At 42.1% G+C, this 15,714-nt stretch overlaps 1 protein-coding gene across 1 annotated transcript; it reads right to left on the bottom strand.

The window, feature by feature from the left end:
• Positions 1-382: 382 nt before the first annotated feature.
• Positions 383-14,922, bottom strand: UMOD (uromodulin). The gene is made up of 10 exons (XM_060784395.2): positions 14,802-14,922; positions 13,334-13,981; positions 13,129-13,236; positions 9,720-9,928; positions 8,521-8,669; positions 6,679-6,924; positions 4,979-5,141; positions 4,765-4,849; positions 3,596-3,634; positions 383-1,807 (listed from the first exon to the last, which is right to left on the bottom strand). Exons 1-10 carry the CDS (start codon positions 14,881-14,883, stop codon positions 1,737-1,739), a joined length of 1,800 nt encoding a protein of 599 aa, XP_060640378.2. The 5' UTR covers positions 14,884-14,922; the 3' UTR covers positions 383-1,736.
• Between the last annotated feature and the right edge of the window lie 792 nt (positions 14,923-15,714).

Genomic DNA, 15,714 nt, shown 5'->3' with positions numbered 1-15,714 from the left:
ACAAAACCATACTGATGGACGACAATATCTCAAATCAACCAAGCAGTTTGGCCAATAGTCAGGATGGCTGACTGGGGAATTCTGAGAGCAGTAGTCCAAAAAGTAACTTTCCAAGCTGTACAAAGTGTGAGATTATTTTTGCACAGAGGTTGATTGGGTAGAAGGGTAGGAGAAAATCTTAATGCATTGAACAAGTGCAAGTGATGTTCAGTGATAGGTTTAGAAGAGGCTATCTTGGGGCATCAGAATTGAAAGAAATCACCTATCACAGGGTGTTTTAGTATTGATTTCCGCATAAATAATTCAAACGGTTCAACTTCATTTGTAAAACCAATGATATAGAACTTCGCAGCCAGCACTACATTGCATGAATAACCTTTTATTTTATTTAGCTGCTGGAATAAATGTATAACATGAACGCCCATTCTGTAAACGGTGTTGTGTGGCTATCAATGATCAGATGCGTGCAGATGATTGTCTTATTTGAAAGGAATCCATTTTGCTTTCAAACTATTTATCAAATATATGTGTAATTCAAAAGTATGTCTTCTAAAGCTAAGAACAAGAGAGCCAGGCCAGAACTGTTAGGTAGATAATGCACTGTTAGATAGGAATGCATTGGTTGTAACCCCATTGTGTAAAACTGGTTGAAAATGCAATTCTAATGGACATGTAGTCACACACCTACTGAAGGTTTATATACGTGGCGATGTGAAACTGGCAGGCAACAGAAGCTGAGTCATGACCATGTGACAGTCATGATGAGGGTTGAATCATTCATTTTTGTCCTTGTCTGATAATGAGAAGCAATGGGTATAAAAGTGGGCAGCAAGCATAGCAAGTTATTTCTCTTGCCATGATTCTCTTGCATCTTGCCATACAACTGTTGCTGCTATCTGTAACTGTTGTGAGTGTATCTCTGTATTTGCCTTTGACTGATAGGAGATCAGGGGATCCTAATGTGTGTATATACATGTCAAGATTAAAAGCCTCCACTGTGATTTTGGATGAAAACTGAGTTAAAGAGTTTTCTTAAACAGTGAGCGGCACAAGGTCAGGCTGTGCAGTAAAAACTCTACTGATAACTGATAAGGACTCTGCTATGTATAGGTTGATTTTTTTTTCTAGCTTGTCTCTGAGACAATCAGTCCGGTGCGCAGCATAGGGAGGCCATGATTGAGGAAGGGGAAAACTATAAATCACACACCTTTCCCACCATTGTGACAAGAACAGGCTTCTCGAAGCAGCATTTTGTTCCCAGATTGACCTCCTCCTAAGAAGGGCCTGAGTGCAAAAGTTTCCTTCCTCCAAATGCATGTCCTGCCTCTCACCTGAATCCAGCTGTTAGTGAGCATACCTTTTGAAACAAATGAAAGTTGCTAAGGTACACTTAGATGTATGCCACTGGTTCAAGAGATCTATTCTAGTTGGGACTAATAGCTTCTGATACTAAAGGTGACATATGAGTATCATAACTAGTTGGCAGTCACAACCTTATTATCTTCCCTCAACACATTGAAATGATATTTTGCGCCTGGAACATCCTTTGGTTTCTAGCTGCCCCTACAAGGGAAACTAGCAGGAAGACTAGATCAACAGAAGACTGAACAAATTTAAGAAAAGCATATCAACCTAGATTCTCCCACCAATAGAATAAGGGAGGTAGCACATTGTTCTGCATCATGTTATCTTCATCCATTTGTCTTTTCAGCAGAGTGAGCCGTTCTGACTTTCTTCTAGGTAAATGAATGCAGAAACAAGCTCATTGTAGCCGGTATCAGCACAGTAACGCATGCTCCTTGTAAAGCTGTGGAGGAGGAACAGTTGGAAACATTTTTGGAGTTCGTTTGCTCAAGTGAAACAGCCTTTTCATCAGAAAAGCTCTCATTCCCACTGTATTTCAGAATCTCTCTGCCAGCATTGTCAGTCACTATTCAGACTGAGGTGGTCTGCAAGTTCTTAAGACAGAGGACATAGTATTTTAACACACCAAAGCAGAACAGTCATGGTAATTTATCAGGATTCTGTCCCCCTGATCAGGTGTCCCATCCCACAATCCTCCACATTCGAGTGTGTCTACCTAGTGTGAGTAACCAGAACATACTGGGGATTCTGCTAGTGCACCGCCCACCCCGCTGCACAAGTCTCCCTATCTGAGCTAGCGGGGTTGATCTCTGGCTTGGCGTTAGAGTCTCAACGGCTCATAGTGTTGGGGGATTTCAACGTCCATGCTGAAACCACCTTGTCTGGTGTGGCTCAGGACTTATGGTTGCCATCATGGCAACCATAAGGCTGTCCCAAATTATATCTGGGCCCACCAATGTAGCTGGACACACCTTGGACATGGTTGTCAAAGTGGGAGGGGATGATATGATCATTTTGGAGGAACTTGCCATCGTTCCTTTGTCATGGACTGATCGTTACATAATCAGATTTAGACTTACTACAACTTACTACCTCCACAGGGTTGGGGGACCAATTAAGATGGTCCGCCCCAGGAGACTTATAGATCTGGACGGACTCCTGATGTCTCTTGGGGATTTCCCTGTCACGGTGGCAGGTGACCCTTTCAATGCTCTGGTTGATCTCTGGAATAAGGAGATGACCAGGGCAGTGGACACGATCGCCCCTGAGTGTCCTCTCTTCCCTGGTTTACTAGGGAGCTGGTGGCAATGAAGCAGGCAATGAAGCAGGCAAGACGGGCTTCCGGGAGAGGGGGCAGGATAATAATAATAATAATAATAATAATAATAATAATTATAATTATAATAATTTCAATGAAAATGTATATTTAAAACTAGCTGTACTCACTGTGGCCAACCTTCCCTCCCTCTTTCCCACCTCCTTTCTTTCTCTCCTTTCTTTCTTCCTTCCCTCCCTCTTTCCGTCTCTCCTTCCTTCCTTCTCTTCCTCTTCCCTTCCATCCCCCCCCCACCTTTTCTTTCCTTTCCTCTTTCTCCCCTTTCTTCCTTCTCTACCTATTCTTGCACTGCAACTCCAGCAGTCCTCCTGATCTATCTACCTACTTACCTACCTATCTCTGTCTAATCTATCTATCTGGATGATTGCTGGGAGTTGCAGTCCAGGAATAGGAAATTGCAGGGATTGGGATTCTCTCAAAGAAATCCAAGGAGAAGAAAGCTTGCAGCTTGGAAGCAGTGCATTTGGATCATCCTCCTGTCCTAAAGGGCCTGATCTAGGGGATGCTGGGAGCTGTAGTCCAGAAGAGAGTGTGGATATGCTATTGTGTGTTTTGTTTGCCAGGGGGAGTTGTTTTTGTACATGTGCTGTAGTGTCTTTTTGCTTTTTTGGCTTTTGAAGTCCCTTCCACTGTGTTTTCAGTGTTTTTATGAGTGATGGTCACTCATTGGTCTAATAGGTGTATTGTGTCCAAATCTGGTATCAATTCATCCAGTGGTTTTTGAGTTATGTTACTCCCACAAACGAACATTACATTTTTATTTATATAGATGCATATTTTATGTTACGTTTTAGCTCTTAATTGTACCCTAAATAATAATGACACATTCCTTTTTTTTGTCCCATTTTAAAAACATTTGGGAATGCTTGTAGACTTCAGAGGAAAAGAGCTTACCATGGGATGCAGCAGCAGAACCAGCCTCTGATGGGAAACCTAAAATAAAACCCGAAGAAAGAATAAACCAGATCATGAACAGGAAGCAGGAACCATTTTCAGGTGTCATTTGTTTATTGTCTCTCAGATGGACCTGAATGTACCTCACTCCTCTATCTCCGGCTGGTAAAATTATCCCTTTCGCTTATTATTCTGCTCATTGTTCCTACTGCTCCACATTATTAACTAGGCTCAATGTAAAACCAAATATCAATCCAAGGCAGACAGGCAGGAATGTGTAGGGCATGCAAAGATATCTGCTTACACAAGCTTCAAAAAGACCTTATGGGAAACCAGGGCTGAATTTCGAGTTGCCTGCATTTTAAAACACAAACTGACCCATTTACAATCAGAACCAAGGCCTTGGTATCTTGTAGGCTGACCCTGAATTAAGATGTGGATAACACAGGGTGCATCTATAGCAGGCATGGGTAAACTTGGGCCCTCCAGATGTTTTGGACTTCAGCTCCCTCAGTTCCTAACAGCCTGGGGCCCTTTCCTTGTCCCCTCAGCCATTTAAGCAGCTCTTCTAATGTCTGTGGTGGAGTATTCACAGGCCTGTAGAGCCCGGTTTAGGTGGTTCAGTTCATCTTGGAGGAAGTGGGCTTCACAGATTCTTTTTGCACAGTCTGCCATGGGTTTAATTTTGTTTCTTTTTTGATTATTGGTGTTAACCATTTCTTGGGAGCTAACACCTCCCAACAAAGGATCCCCCAGGCAGGAAGCAGCCAGACTTTGAAGCTGCAAGGTCATTCTATGCTAATCAACATTCACACTTGCCTCCAACAGACAAGAGTTCTTTCTCCCACCCTGGACATTCCACAGATATTAAACCTCACTTGCCTAATTTCTAACAGACCTCACAACCTCTGAGGATGCCTGCCATAGATGTGGGTGAAATGTCAGGAGAGAATGCTTCTGGAACATAGCCAAACAGCCCAGAAAACTCACAACAACTCAGTGTTTCTTTCCAAGAAAGCCTTCGACAACACATTGTTTTGGATTATATGCGTCTACACTGTCAATTAATCTGGAATAAGCAGATAATCTGGGATCCGATCCTGGGATATAGGGAAGTGTAGAAAGGGGCTAAATCCCTGCTGTTGTATAGGACAAAAAAGTGTCATTACCTCTTTGGAAGAGAGGACCCAGTGTCAAGCTATAAGTGTCAACCCTCACTTCAGCAGCCCGGCGGCTTCCAATTTTGGAGCAACTCTATAGAGGGGGGAAAAAAATCAATTTCAAGAAGGAAAATGTAACAATAGCATCTGTTGCAAACCTATCTGCATATATATCTGCACCCGCTCAGTTACAATTCCCACTTAACAGCTAGTGTCCACTTACTGGTTTGCATGTTTCAGTGCTAGTGTCACAGAGACGGATTTCACAATGGAGGTAAACAAGGTTATGATTCCCAACAAACTTGAATACTTGAAGAGAAAACTGTCCCTGAGGCCCAACTCCGTTTTCTGGGACTTCTATTGTTGAATCCTGTGTGTTTGGGCATCTGTAATATCAGTTAATCAAAGTTATTAAGCAATTAAATGAAATAATAATAATAATAATAATAATAATAATAATAATAATAATTCCTACATGCCTCTCTCCATGGTTCGAGGCGGGTCAAAAACACACAAGTACTATAAAAATTCTAAAAATGCAGCTCCATAAAAGATACATATCCAAGCATTTCTATAAAATGCACATTAGTCTTACAAGAAGAAGAGTAAAACAGAGGAAAAGTTCATAAACCAAAACGTTATTCTTAAAAGCTTGCTTAAACTGGGCCCCTTCAACACTACCATATAAAATCCAGATTGCCTTGAACCAGATTATATGGCAGTGTAGACCCAAATAATCCTGTTCAAAGACTTTGGATTACTTGAGGCATCTTTAGGCTAGAATGTGCTGGATTTGCACTCAGGCTTGTGCTCTGAGGTAACAATGAAGAGATTACTTTTTTAACTATACGCTGCCACCATTAGACTTTGATTTCTTCAGCAACTTGCTTTAAAACTTCGCACACAGAGGCACACGTGAGGCAGATGCTGTGAACAAATGACAGTGTTGTTTATTTGAGAGAACTTGAATAAAACAGGCATTAAGCTTAGCTGTTTGAATGTTGAATAAAGCGTGTGGTTTCTTTAAACAGTTCAAAACTTAGTTGCACATAACATTTCTCTCTCCCTCCAGAAATTACTGACAGGATTCCTCTCTGCCCAGCAATCCCAAACTCCTCACAGACAGTTCCTTTTACCCTGGATCTGTCACTCCACCTCCCCAGCTATCCTTCCCAATAGCTGGAAATCTTCTCACTAACTCTGCTGACTAACGGACCAACTTCAGGCTTCCCTAACCTTTCTCTTCTTCACACCAAACCCTAATCTTCCTTCTTCTTTGACACCTAGACTCAATCTCCTTCTTCTCTGACACCCAGACCCAATCTGAGCTGTCAGATTTCAAAAAGTCCTCCTTAAAGACATTTTTTTCCCCTTTGCCAAGTTAAGCTCTGACCACTCTCTCCCAGCCAATCACTAACTCCCCTCACTTCCCTCCAAGCTGCTCCTAAGCACACCTACTTCAGGAAATGAGTATCTAAGATGGATGCCCCCAGGCACCCTTCTAAAATGGCTGCTGGACTTCCTGGACCTACTTTTCTGAGCTTTTCCTAGCCTAACAGGTAGAGAATTCATCACATCCATGCACATCTAAACTGTCTTGCATTATATAGCAGTGTTGAAGGAGACATGTCTTTTTTGTCATTCTTGATGTATATTCTCCTTTGCCTCCTTTGAAATCTAATTATTATCAACATATATGGTTTAGACCACCTCTTCCATCAACGCATTCACTTTGGTTTCAAATAGCCAAAAGTCCCCCAAAGAACAGCATGACTTCAGATCCTGCATTGGGCCCATTTCTTGTCCAGTTGTGCCTTTTGCCTCTACTCTGGACCTAATAATAACTGATCCTATCAATGCTCAGGTACCCTGAAATCATGGGAAATGATGGGCCTTTGATCAAGTGAATGTGCCTTCCCATACCTGTTTTGAATTATGTAATATTTCAAGGGATCTGTGGCATTTTCTGTTGGTGTTGCAAAACAATTATCCATCTGCAGGACGAACTGAGATGTGTCTCCTTCAGTGATCATGACGCCAACATACAGCCAGTCTTCTGTTGACAATATGGCCTTTGCTCCCTCATAGGGTGACGTGTAATTCTGATCTCTGTAAAGAGCCATCTTAACTAGAAACACTCCTGCTGCTCCAGTGCTGATGTTGACTGAACTAGAAGGATCGAAAAAATGGATAAGATGAAAAACTATAGGTACAGGCTTTGGTCTTTGACTCTCATCACTGGATGGAGGATAGCTTTATTTAAATTGACCTTAATGTTGCAAGTCAATTTAACAGGAGTTGTTTTTTTTTTTTTTTTGCGTTCCAGGGTCAGAGAAGCAGATGTCAAAAACATCTGCCTTACTCAGGGGAGTGTACTTGTTCCATCAATGTTTAACATTTGCACAAATGATCAGCTACTGCCAGAAGGGACAGAGAGTTTTATCTATGCTGATGATCATGCCATCACCACTCAAGCAGGGAACTTTGGAAAGGTTAAACAGAAGCTCTCCAAAGTAAGGTGCTCTTACTGACTATTGCAGGAAAAACCAGCTGATTCCTAATCCATCTAAAATGCAGACATGTGCTTTTCACCTTAAGAACAGACAAGCATCTTGAGCTCTGAGGATTACCTGGGAAGGAATCCCACTGGAGCATTGCAGCATACCCAAATACCTGGGTGTCACTCTGGACCATACTCTGACTTATAAGAAGCACTGCTTGACTATCAAGCAAAAAGTGGATTCTATAAATAATATCATACAAAAGCTGACTGGCACAATCTGGAGATTACAATCAGTGAAGATGTCTGCCCTTGCGCTTGGCTACTCTGCTGCTTAATACGCATGCCCAGTGTGGAATACATCTCACCACATGAAAACAGTGGATGTGGCTCTTAATGAGATGTTGCATTATCATGGGATGTCTATGCCCTACACCACTGGAGAAATTATACTGTTTAGCTGGTATTGCACCACCTGAAATCCATTAGGAAGTAGCAGCCTGTAATGAAAGAACCAAAGCATTGACATTTCTGGCCCATCTTCTGTTCAGATATCAGCCAGCAAGCCAACACATTAAATCAAGGAATAGCTTCCTAAGATCTACAGTGATATATATACACTCCAGTTGCTCCACAAGGACATCTCAGCAAGCAAGAGTCCAAAAGTGGCAGGCTAAAACCCAGACCTTCAATCCATGGCTGATACGAAATGATAAACTCCCTCCTGTGCTCACAGAAGACTTGGCAACTTGGAAGGCACTGAACAGATTGCGCTCTGGCACCACAAGGTGCAGAGTTAACCTTAAGAAATGGGGATACAAAGTGGAATCCACAATATGTGAGTGTGAAGAAGAGCAAACCACAGACCACTTCCTACAATGCAGTCTGAGCCCTGCCACATGCACAATTAAGGACCTTCTTACAGCTACACCAGAGGCACTCAAAGTGGCCAGTTTCTGGTCAAAGGAAATTTAGTACAATGCCAAGATTTTAACTTTGTTTGTGGCTTTTTAATACATTATTTCTGTATTCTCAATTTGCTTTTGACATGATAAATAAATAAATTATTCCATCAACCAGTCCATGAATCCTGGGGCATTAGGGTCATTCACCAGTTCCTCCCCATGTCCTTTTCTGCCCTCGGTATGGCTTATTGGGGATGGGTTTTTCCCTTATATTATTCTCCCGTGGTAGGAGTGCTAAATAGAACTGAAAGTATCATTAGCCAAGATGAATTGCTGTTCCTTTAATAAGTAATGCCTCACCTGACAATGGGCTGGATGGCTGTTTCGAGACTGATTTCCATATCCAGCGGGTACGAGCAGTGAAAATTAATTTTGATTTCATCCTCCCTGGTGACAGTCCCATCTGCCAGATATAGTGTGTTACTATATGTAGCATGGGTTTCATTTTTCTGTGGAGTGGAAAAAGAAGGAAAGCAACTCAGCTCCCAACTTCAGAGTAATCTGTGGAGCTGCAAGCAAAAAAATTCTGATGCCAAAAGGAACTGAAATGGTGCCCCAAATCTCCTTGCTCAGCACTTTCATAGTTGCTGGTGTGTCTAGTTGGAAGCTATTCAGGCATGCATCTATGCTGGACCCAGGGCTGTAGCCAAGGGGGGGGGGGGGGGGTTAGGGGTCCTGTCCATCCCGCAAAATTTCAGATTAAAAAAAACCTGATTTACTCATGAATTTTAACTGGTTAACCAAATCCCCGTGCTAAGTCTATAAGAAGGGAGGGATAGCCAATACTCTAGAAGACAGGAGCAGGATTCAAAACGGTCTTAACAGAGTCTGTTCCTGACTCTGAGAGAGAGGGGCCAAAACTAACAAAATGAAGTTCAACAGTGACAAATGCAAGATACTTCACTTAGGCAGAAAAAATGATATGCAAGGATACCGAATGGGGGACATGTGACTCGAGAGCAGTAAGTGCGAAAAAGATCTTGGAATCCTCGTGGACAACAAGTTAAACATGAGCCAACATTGTCATGTGGTGGCAAAAAAAAAAAAGCCAACGGGATTTTGGTGTGCATCAATAGGAGTCTAGTGTCTCTATCTGATTTGTTAATCTGGATTATATGGCAGTGTAAACTTGTTTAATCCAGTTCAAAGATGATAATGTGGATTTTCTGCTTTGTTAATCTGGATTATATGGCATGTAGAAGGAGCCTGAGTCTACACTTCCATATAATTCAATGCAAAGCAGGTAATCTGGATTTTATATGGCAGTGTTGAAGGGGCCTATGATTTCAAGATTCCAGCAAATTAGGGGTCATATTTTAGCCAGTCATTGATCATTTTGCATCCCAATTACAAAACTAATCCAATCCAGCAACTTGATAACATCACAAAAAGGTAATGCAAACTAAAGGCAATGATTTTTTTAAAAAACCACTCTTAATTAGTTTTGTGATGCTGCTAATCAGCCTTCATATTGCTTTTACACTAAATAGAAAACCTACTGTCAACTGTGTTCCACATTGGCCACTTTGTGTGTGAGTGACCACTGAGATCATGGTCCTGTTTTGCTTTTCTTCGAAACCAGCACACTTGTAGTCCCTCAAGTACACAACTGCATTATGGATCCCCATTTGATTCAGGATACATTTTTCCAAAGAGACTTTGATTTCATTCGCACCACATTCCAGTTGTGGTTCCAAGCTGGAAATATCTTAATTAAAAAAACAAGCCAGTTACTATCACAAGTTGAACCCTCAATTGGGGTAACAGTGTCAAATATAAACTCAGGTCTGTGTGGAGCATTGAATCCTGTTATTTTAGGACTAGTTTAGGTTCAGATAAAGAAAAATGAAGCTTGTGGTGCGTGTGGGTCTAGTTTCACACAGCAACAGATTCAGGGAATAGCTTGACCTAGGAAACAGCCATAGGCAGGTGTGACTTGCAACAAAACATTGCAATTTCTCCTTTTTCTGAATAAAAGGAACTCTGCCCTTGTTTTAATTTTTCTTTTTTATTCTTTGGAAGTTCATGATTGCATTCTTCTCATTTTTCTCATCTTAACAAGTCTTGTATTAGTTACTTAGTTAGTTGTATTTTTAAATGTACTTCTAGTGTGAAATTTTAGGTCCCATCGACACTGCCATATAAATCCGGACTATCTGCTTTGAAGTGGAATATATGGCCGTGTAGACTCATATAATTAGTTCAAAGCAGATAATATTATCTGCTTTGATCATCTGGATTGTATTGCAGTGTAAAGCCAACCGTAGTTTGCAAAGTCAATCAGTGAGGGTATCTGAATAGAGGTAGCCTGGTCTTTATTGCCTGAAAGTGTCTTCTGTTTGGGAGGTGTTAACTAGGCTAAATCTCAGCCTATTTCGTGACCTGGCTTTCAGTGGGGGCGCCGATCCATTTTTGGGAGCCTCCTGAAATCAGGAGGGCAGATATCTGTTTTTGCACTGGGGCGCTGAAAGATCAGTTTTCTATCAGCCCATTATGGGAGGGTAGTGGTTCCCACGCTCCCCTTCCCGTCATGTTAGGCATTGACGAGAGGCGCTCAGATGCAGGCAGGTGCGTGTTTTAAGGAGGCTTCTTACCCGTTTCTACTCTAAAGGAAAAACACTTGGCTGCAGGTAGAGACCCGCACTTTCTCTCCCAGGCCTGCATGCCACACACACTCTTTCCAAGGCAAGGAGGCAAGTCCTCTGTTTCTTACTCTAAAGGAGAGGCGCTCAGCTGCAGGCTGGTGCTGCTTTCTCTCCTAGGCTGCACTATGCCAGCAGCCATGCATGCACTCTTTTCAAGGCATTTTAAGGAGGCTTCCTACTTCCAAGTAAGGAAGAGCAATGACCTTCTGGAAGAGGAGAGCAATTTTCAGGGAATGGGGATTTTCTTTTTGTTTGCTGGGGGATTAATTAAAAAGATCAAACTGTGATGCCGAAAGGCAGAGGAGGAGCGGAGATCAGCTCTTGCTTGCTTTCGTGTTGGGTGGCTTTTGCTGGGGGATTAATTAAAAAGATTAAACTGTGATGCCGAAAGGCAGAGCAGGAGCGGAGATCAGCTCCTGCTTGCTTTCGTGTTGGGTGGGTTTTTGTACCGGGAGAGCCCTTACTGTTACGGGCTCCTAAAGTACAGAAACAAACAGTAGAAATAAATTCCGCACACAAGCCTAGTGTCAACTGGCCCTTGATTGTTTGCTATCTGGAGTTCTCCTGTTTCTGAGTGGTGTTCATCCTTTACTGTCTTCGTTCTGGTGTTTTTTTCATGGTGCAGGCATGTAGCTGGGGGGGGGGGCTTGAGGGACTTCAGCCCCCTCCCCCCCCCCCCCCCCCCGAAATTCTCATGGTGGTTCGTGAAAAGGCCTTACTGGTGCATTATTTAAACGTTATGTTTATTCATATCATGATCTGATCACCATACTCAAGATATCCCATATGTATGGGGGTATTGGGGTAATGATACAAAAGGTTTGCTAGGCTAGACCCTCTTTCACTCAGACTCAGCCCCCCCCCCCCGAAACTCAGCCCCCCCTGAACCCCCCTGAAAAAAACTCTTCCCCCCCCCCCCCCCCGAATCGAAATCCTGGCTACGGGCCTCTCATGGTGGTACCAGTATCCTAACCAGCAACAAAGGCCACGCTACATCTATGTAGATAGCCTTGCTGTCTTTGCAAACTTCATGGCTACTCAAATGCTAGTTCAAGTTTGCCAATTGCAACATTCACACTTGCTTTAAATAGACAAGGTTCTTTCTTCCACCCTGGACATTCCACAGGTATATATATACACCACTTGTTCCATTTCAACAGACCTCTGTTGGAAATAGCAACCTTCTGCAAGTCTCCTATACTAGTTATTTGATATGTATATAATTCAGATTGCTTATTGTATTGTTTATTGTATTGTATATGTGTGTATTGGTATGCAGATTTTCTTAACTCTATGTTGTGGGAGGGGTTGTCGACCATGTGACCAGATCTGGGACTGTCCTAAAATCTCAGACTTCGTTTTAGAAGTGAGCAGAAATAGAATGCTTTAGAGAAGAGATTCTATTAGACTCTCAGACTGGAGAGATGCTTTGGAGTGTTAAGATTCTAAGAAAGATGCCCTGTGTTATCTGCATAGAGAAATTACTTCAAATCCTGGGTTGCTGTGAGTTTTCCAGGCTGTATGGCCATGTTCCAGAAGCATTCAAATCCATCTGTAACTGGATTAATATGCAAAGTACCTGTATGCTGAATACATAAAGTTTGTGTGTAAACCAACTATGTTGCTTTTCTCTTGAGAGCATGATTTAAACCAAGATGTTTTAAGAGAGAGTAGATGTTTTTGGGCAACTGAAAGAAACACTTCTGAAACTGCAATATATGTGTTTGTGCATTGGCATATCTTTGTCCATAACAGTTCAAAGAGATATCTAGGTATATCAGTTTAACAGCCGAGAAACCTAATTGCATTGCATGAATGGTAGTGGATAGTTACCACTAAGGAGAGGGTTGATTCAGACGAGATTTTAATTATTCTCGGGAAAATCATACTTTACAAAAGGTTGTGATTTCTAACAAGTTCATGCTTTTCCAAAAGATTCCTGGTTTTCCCAAATGATAATGAATGCCATTTTCCAAAAGGTTATGTGACCAGTGGTTTTCCAAAAACTTCTGAGGATGCCAGCCACAGATGCAGGCAAAATGTTAGGACAGAATGCTGCTGAAATATAGCCATGCAGACTGAAAAACTCATGGCAACCCAGTGATTCTGGCCATGAAAGCCTTCAACAATACAAATCTGGAATGTCTATAAGGGATGCCCACACATATCTAAACTGTCAGTCATATCCCTCTCTTATATTTTCTTGCACTGATTTTCTTTCAGCTCAATGAGCCTTTTGTTTGAATGCCCTTGATACACATACCAGAGCTGGGGTATCCTGTACTGCAATAGCAACCCCATTCTCCATTCTCCAGCCTGCATTCTTCCTCTGTGTTGCATTGGGGACATGGGTTGTCAATGTACTTGGGATCTAAAAGAGAAATAAAGCACAAAGGGGACCATGGTAGATGGGGAATTGTGCTCCCAACAGAACAAACCCTCCTACAAATTCATCCCAGACAACATACCTGTGCAATAAGACAAGGTACAGGTTGGTGTCCCATCAAGTTTGTAGACATAATAGCCACCAACACAAGCTTTCACCTGGACAGGGATGGACCAATAGCAACAAGCTCCCTCCCAATTGGCACAGGCAATGCGATTTACTATTCCAGTATCACTGGTGGGATGTGAGCCATTTAACCACATAGGTGCAAAAGTATTGCACCTCCGTTTTGGTACACAGGTTTCAGGCATACGAGTTCCTCCACGGCCTACAAACCGATACCACCCAATTTTATCACTGTCACAGTTGGATCCTGACCCATAGGACATGCTTCGCCATGACTGTTCCAGAACCGTGTGGCTCAAACATGGGTCGACGCAACTACGGGATCCATTGATTCCCACACAGTCCTCAGCAAAACCAGTGGTAGCTTCACAGTGGTAGCCATCGCCTTTGTAGCCCTTGGGACAAGAACAGGAATAGTTGCCCTGGTTGTTAATACAGATCGCTAAAGAGTGACAACGATTCAAATCAGTGTGGGAACACTCGTCTATATCAAAGCAAGTGGCACCATCTCCGGTGAATCCTTCTCTGCAGACACATCGATGCAGGTCTCCATGTTCTTCGCATGAAGCATTGGAATCGCAGTTTGAACAATTTACTGTAGCTGCTGAAATGGAAACACAGCTCCTTATCCACAATCCTTCTGTATTTTTCAAAGCCCTAATGAAGTGATCTTCCCACGACCTTTCGGAGGAGCCGTGAGAGGAGGAAATACAGCTATGGTCGGTGATCTTGAGGCTGACTGCAGCCCAGTTGAACTCTCAGGGATTCAGCATTATACCACAATTTGGAGATTTCCCAGTTTTCATACTGATCTATTCTATTCTCCACTCAATGTTCTCCATGTGCATTGATTGCTTAAAATATGGTCTTACTTTTTTGCTTCCTGTTCTGCTATGAGACCAAAGAGGAGCAGAACACGATGCTTTCTATGGTTGGATCTACATTGCCCTATATGATGGGATCTGATCCAAGATTATATTCTTATCCCAGATTATCTGGCAGTGTAGACTCACACCATCCATTTGCTACTGGCCTAGCCCGTCTGTCAAATTTTAACACACAATGAGACCCCTGTGTCCAAAAGTTTATCCATGCCTGATATATATACAACACACACACACTTACATTTATTGGGGCTCCAAAATAAACTTTTGCTTCAAAAAGGACTCTGTGGCTGAAAATAGATACTTTCTATTTATCTAGCGCAGGGATGAGCAAACTTTGGCCCTCCAGATGTTTTGGACTTCAATTCCCACAATTCCTAACAGCCTACTGGCTGTTAGGAATTGTGGGAATTGAAGTCCAAAACACCTGGAGGGCCAAAGTTTGCTCATAAATGACCTAGCATGAACAAGAAGCCTGCTGTTTAAACAGACTCACAACAACATGAGGGGGTTCTTTAAACTAGAAAATGAGGTCCTTACCAGTCATTGGGCTTGTTGGCTTTTGCGAGCTGGAACATTCAAGGCTGATTAAGAGCCACAGCAGATGGAATTTATGCCTCATAATTAGCTCTTCCAACGAGAAATCAACAATGCACAAGGATGAAGACCAAAACAAATCCAAACTGCAAGGAATGTAAGAAAATTTGTAATTGAGGTCACATTATTAACATCTCTTTTATGTAAACGAAGAAATAAAGAGGAAAATTTAAGAGTTGCTGGATTAAAAGCTAAAGGCAGTCCCCAAGTTACAAACAACATGCATTCTGTAGGTTTCTTCTGAAATTGAATGTGTGTGTGTAAGTCAGAACAGGTACATTTAAGAGTAACTAAAGACAAAAATCCATGTTTTCACTTTAGATCGCCTAGGGAAGGGCTAACACCCCTGTGGTGTTTCTTTTGTGGTCTTTACCCCTGTTCAGAAGATTTTACCTCACTTTCTGTTCCTGGGATAATTGGATATTGAAAATTTTGGCTTGTTGTGGAAACAAAAATGGGAGAGAACACTTTGGTGGAGACCCCCTTTCCCCATAAAAATAACTCTTCCAGGAGTGGATTTCCCTTCCTTCTGAAGAGTAGATTTTTCTCACTTCCTGTTATCTCAGCCTTGTTCTTAACTTTGAGTCATTTGTAAGTCGGATGTTTGAACTCAGGACTACCTGTATATCATTTAGATGTTTAAGCAACCTACTTTTTATAACATTGTAGTTAAAATGATGTTATTGCACATTACCTTGCGGCCCTGGGCACACAATTATTTGGATTAAATAAATGACTGGCTAAATGTCTTGCACATCAGTAGGTTCAAGCAGCAGTACAACTGTGTCGTCGAAGGCTTTCATGGCTGGAATCACTGAGTTGCTGTGAGTTATTTGGGCTGAATGGCCATGTTCCA

This window comes from Anolis sagrei, chromosome X (assembly GCF_037176765.1).
Source record: "Anolis sagrei isolate rAnoSag1 chromosome X, rAnoSag1.mat, whole genome shotgun sequence".
Taxonomy (NCBI): Eukaryota; Metazoa; Chordata; class Lepidosauria; order Squamata; family Dactyloidae; genus Anolis; species Anolis sagrei.
The sequence above is the reverse complement of the archived record's forward strand: the minus strand, read 5'-3'. Positions and strand labels throughout refer to the sequence as shown.

Bases quoted from the DNA above. Each gene is read 5' to 3' on its own strand.
- UMOD (XM_060784395.2), bottom strand. From the start codon at position 14,883: ATGAGGCATAAATTCCATCTGCTGTGGCTCTTAATCAGCCTTGAATGT. The intron at 8,670-9,719 runs GTAGGTTTTCTA...TCCACTCCACAG, and splicing joins AATGTGGAACACAGTTGACA to AAAAATGAAACCCATGCTAC. The intron at 4,850-4,978 runs GTAAGTGGACAC...CCCCCTCTATAG, and splicing joins GCACTGAAACATGCAAACCA to AGTTGCTCCAAAATTGGAAG.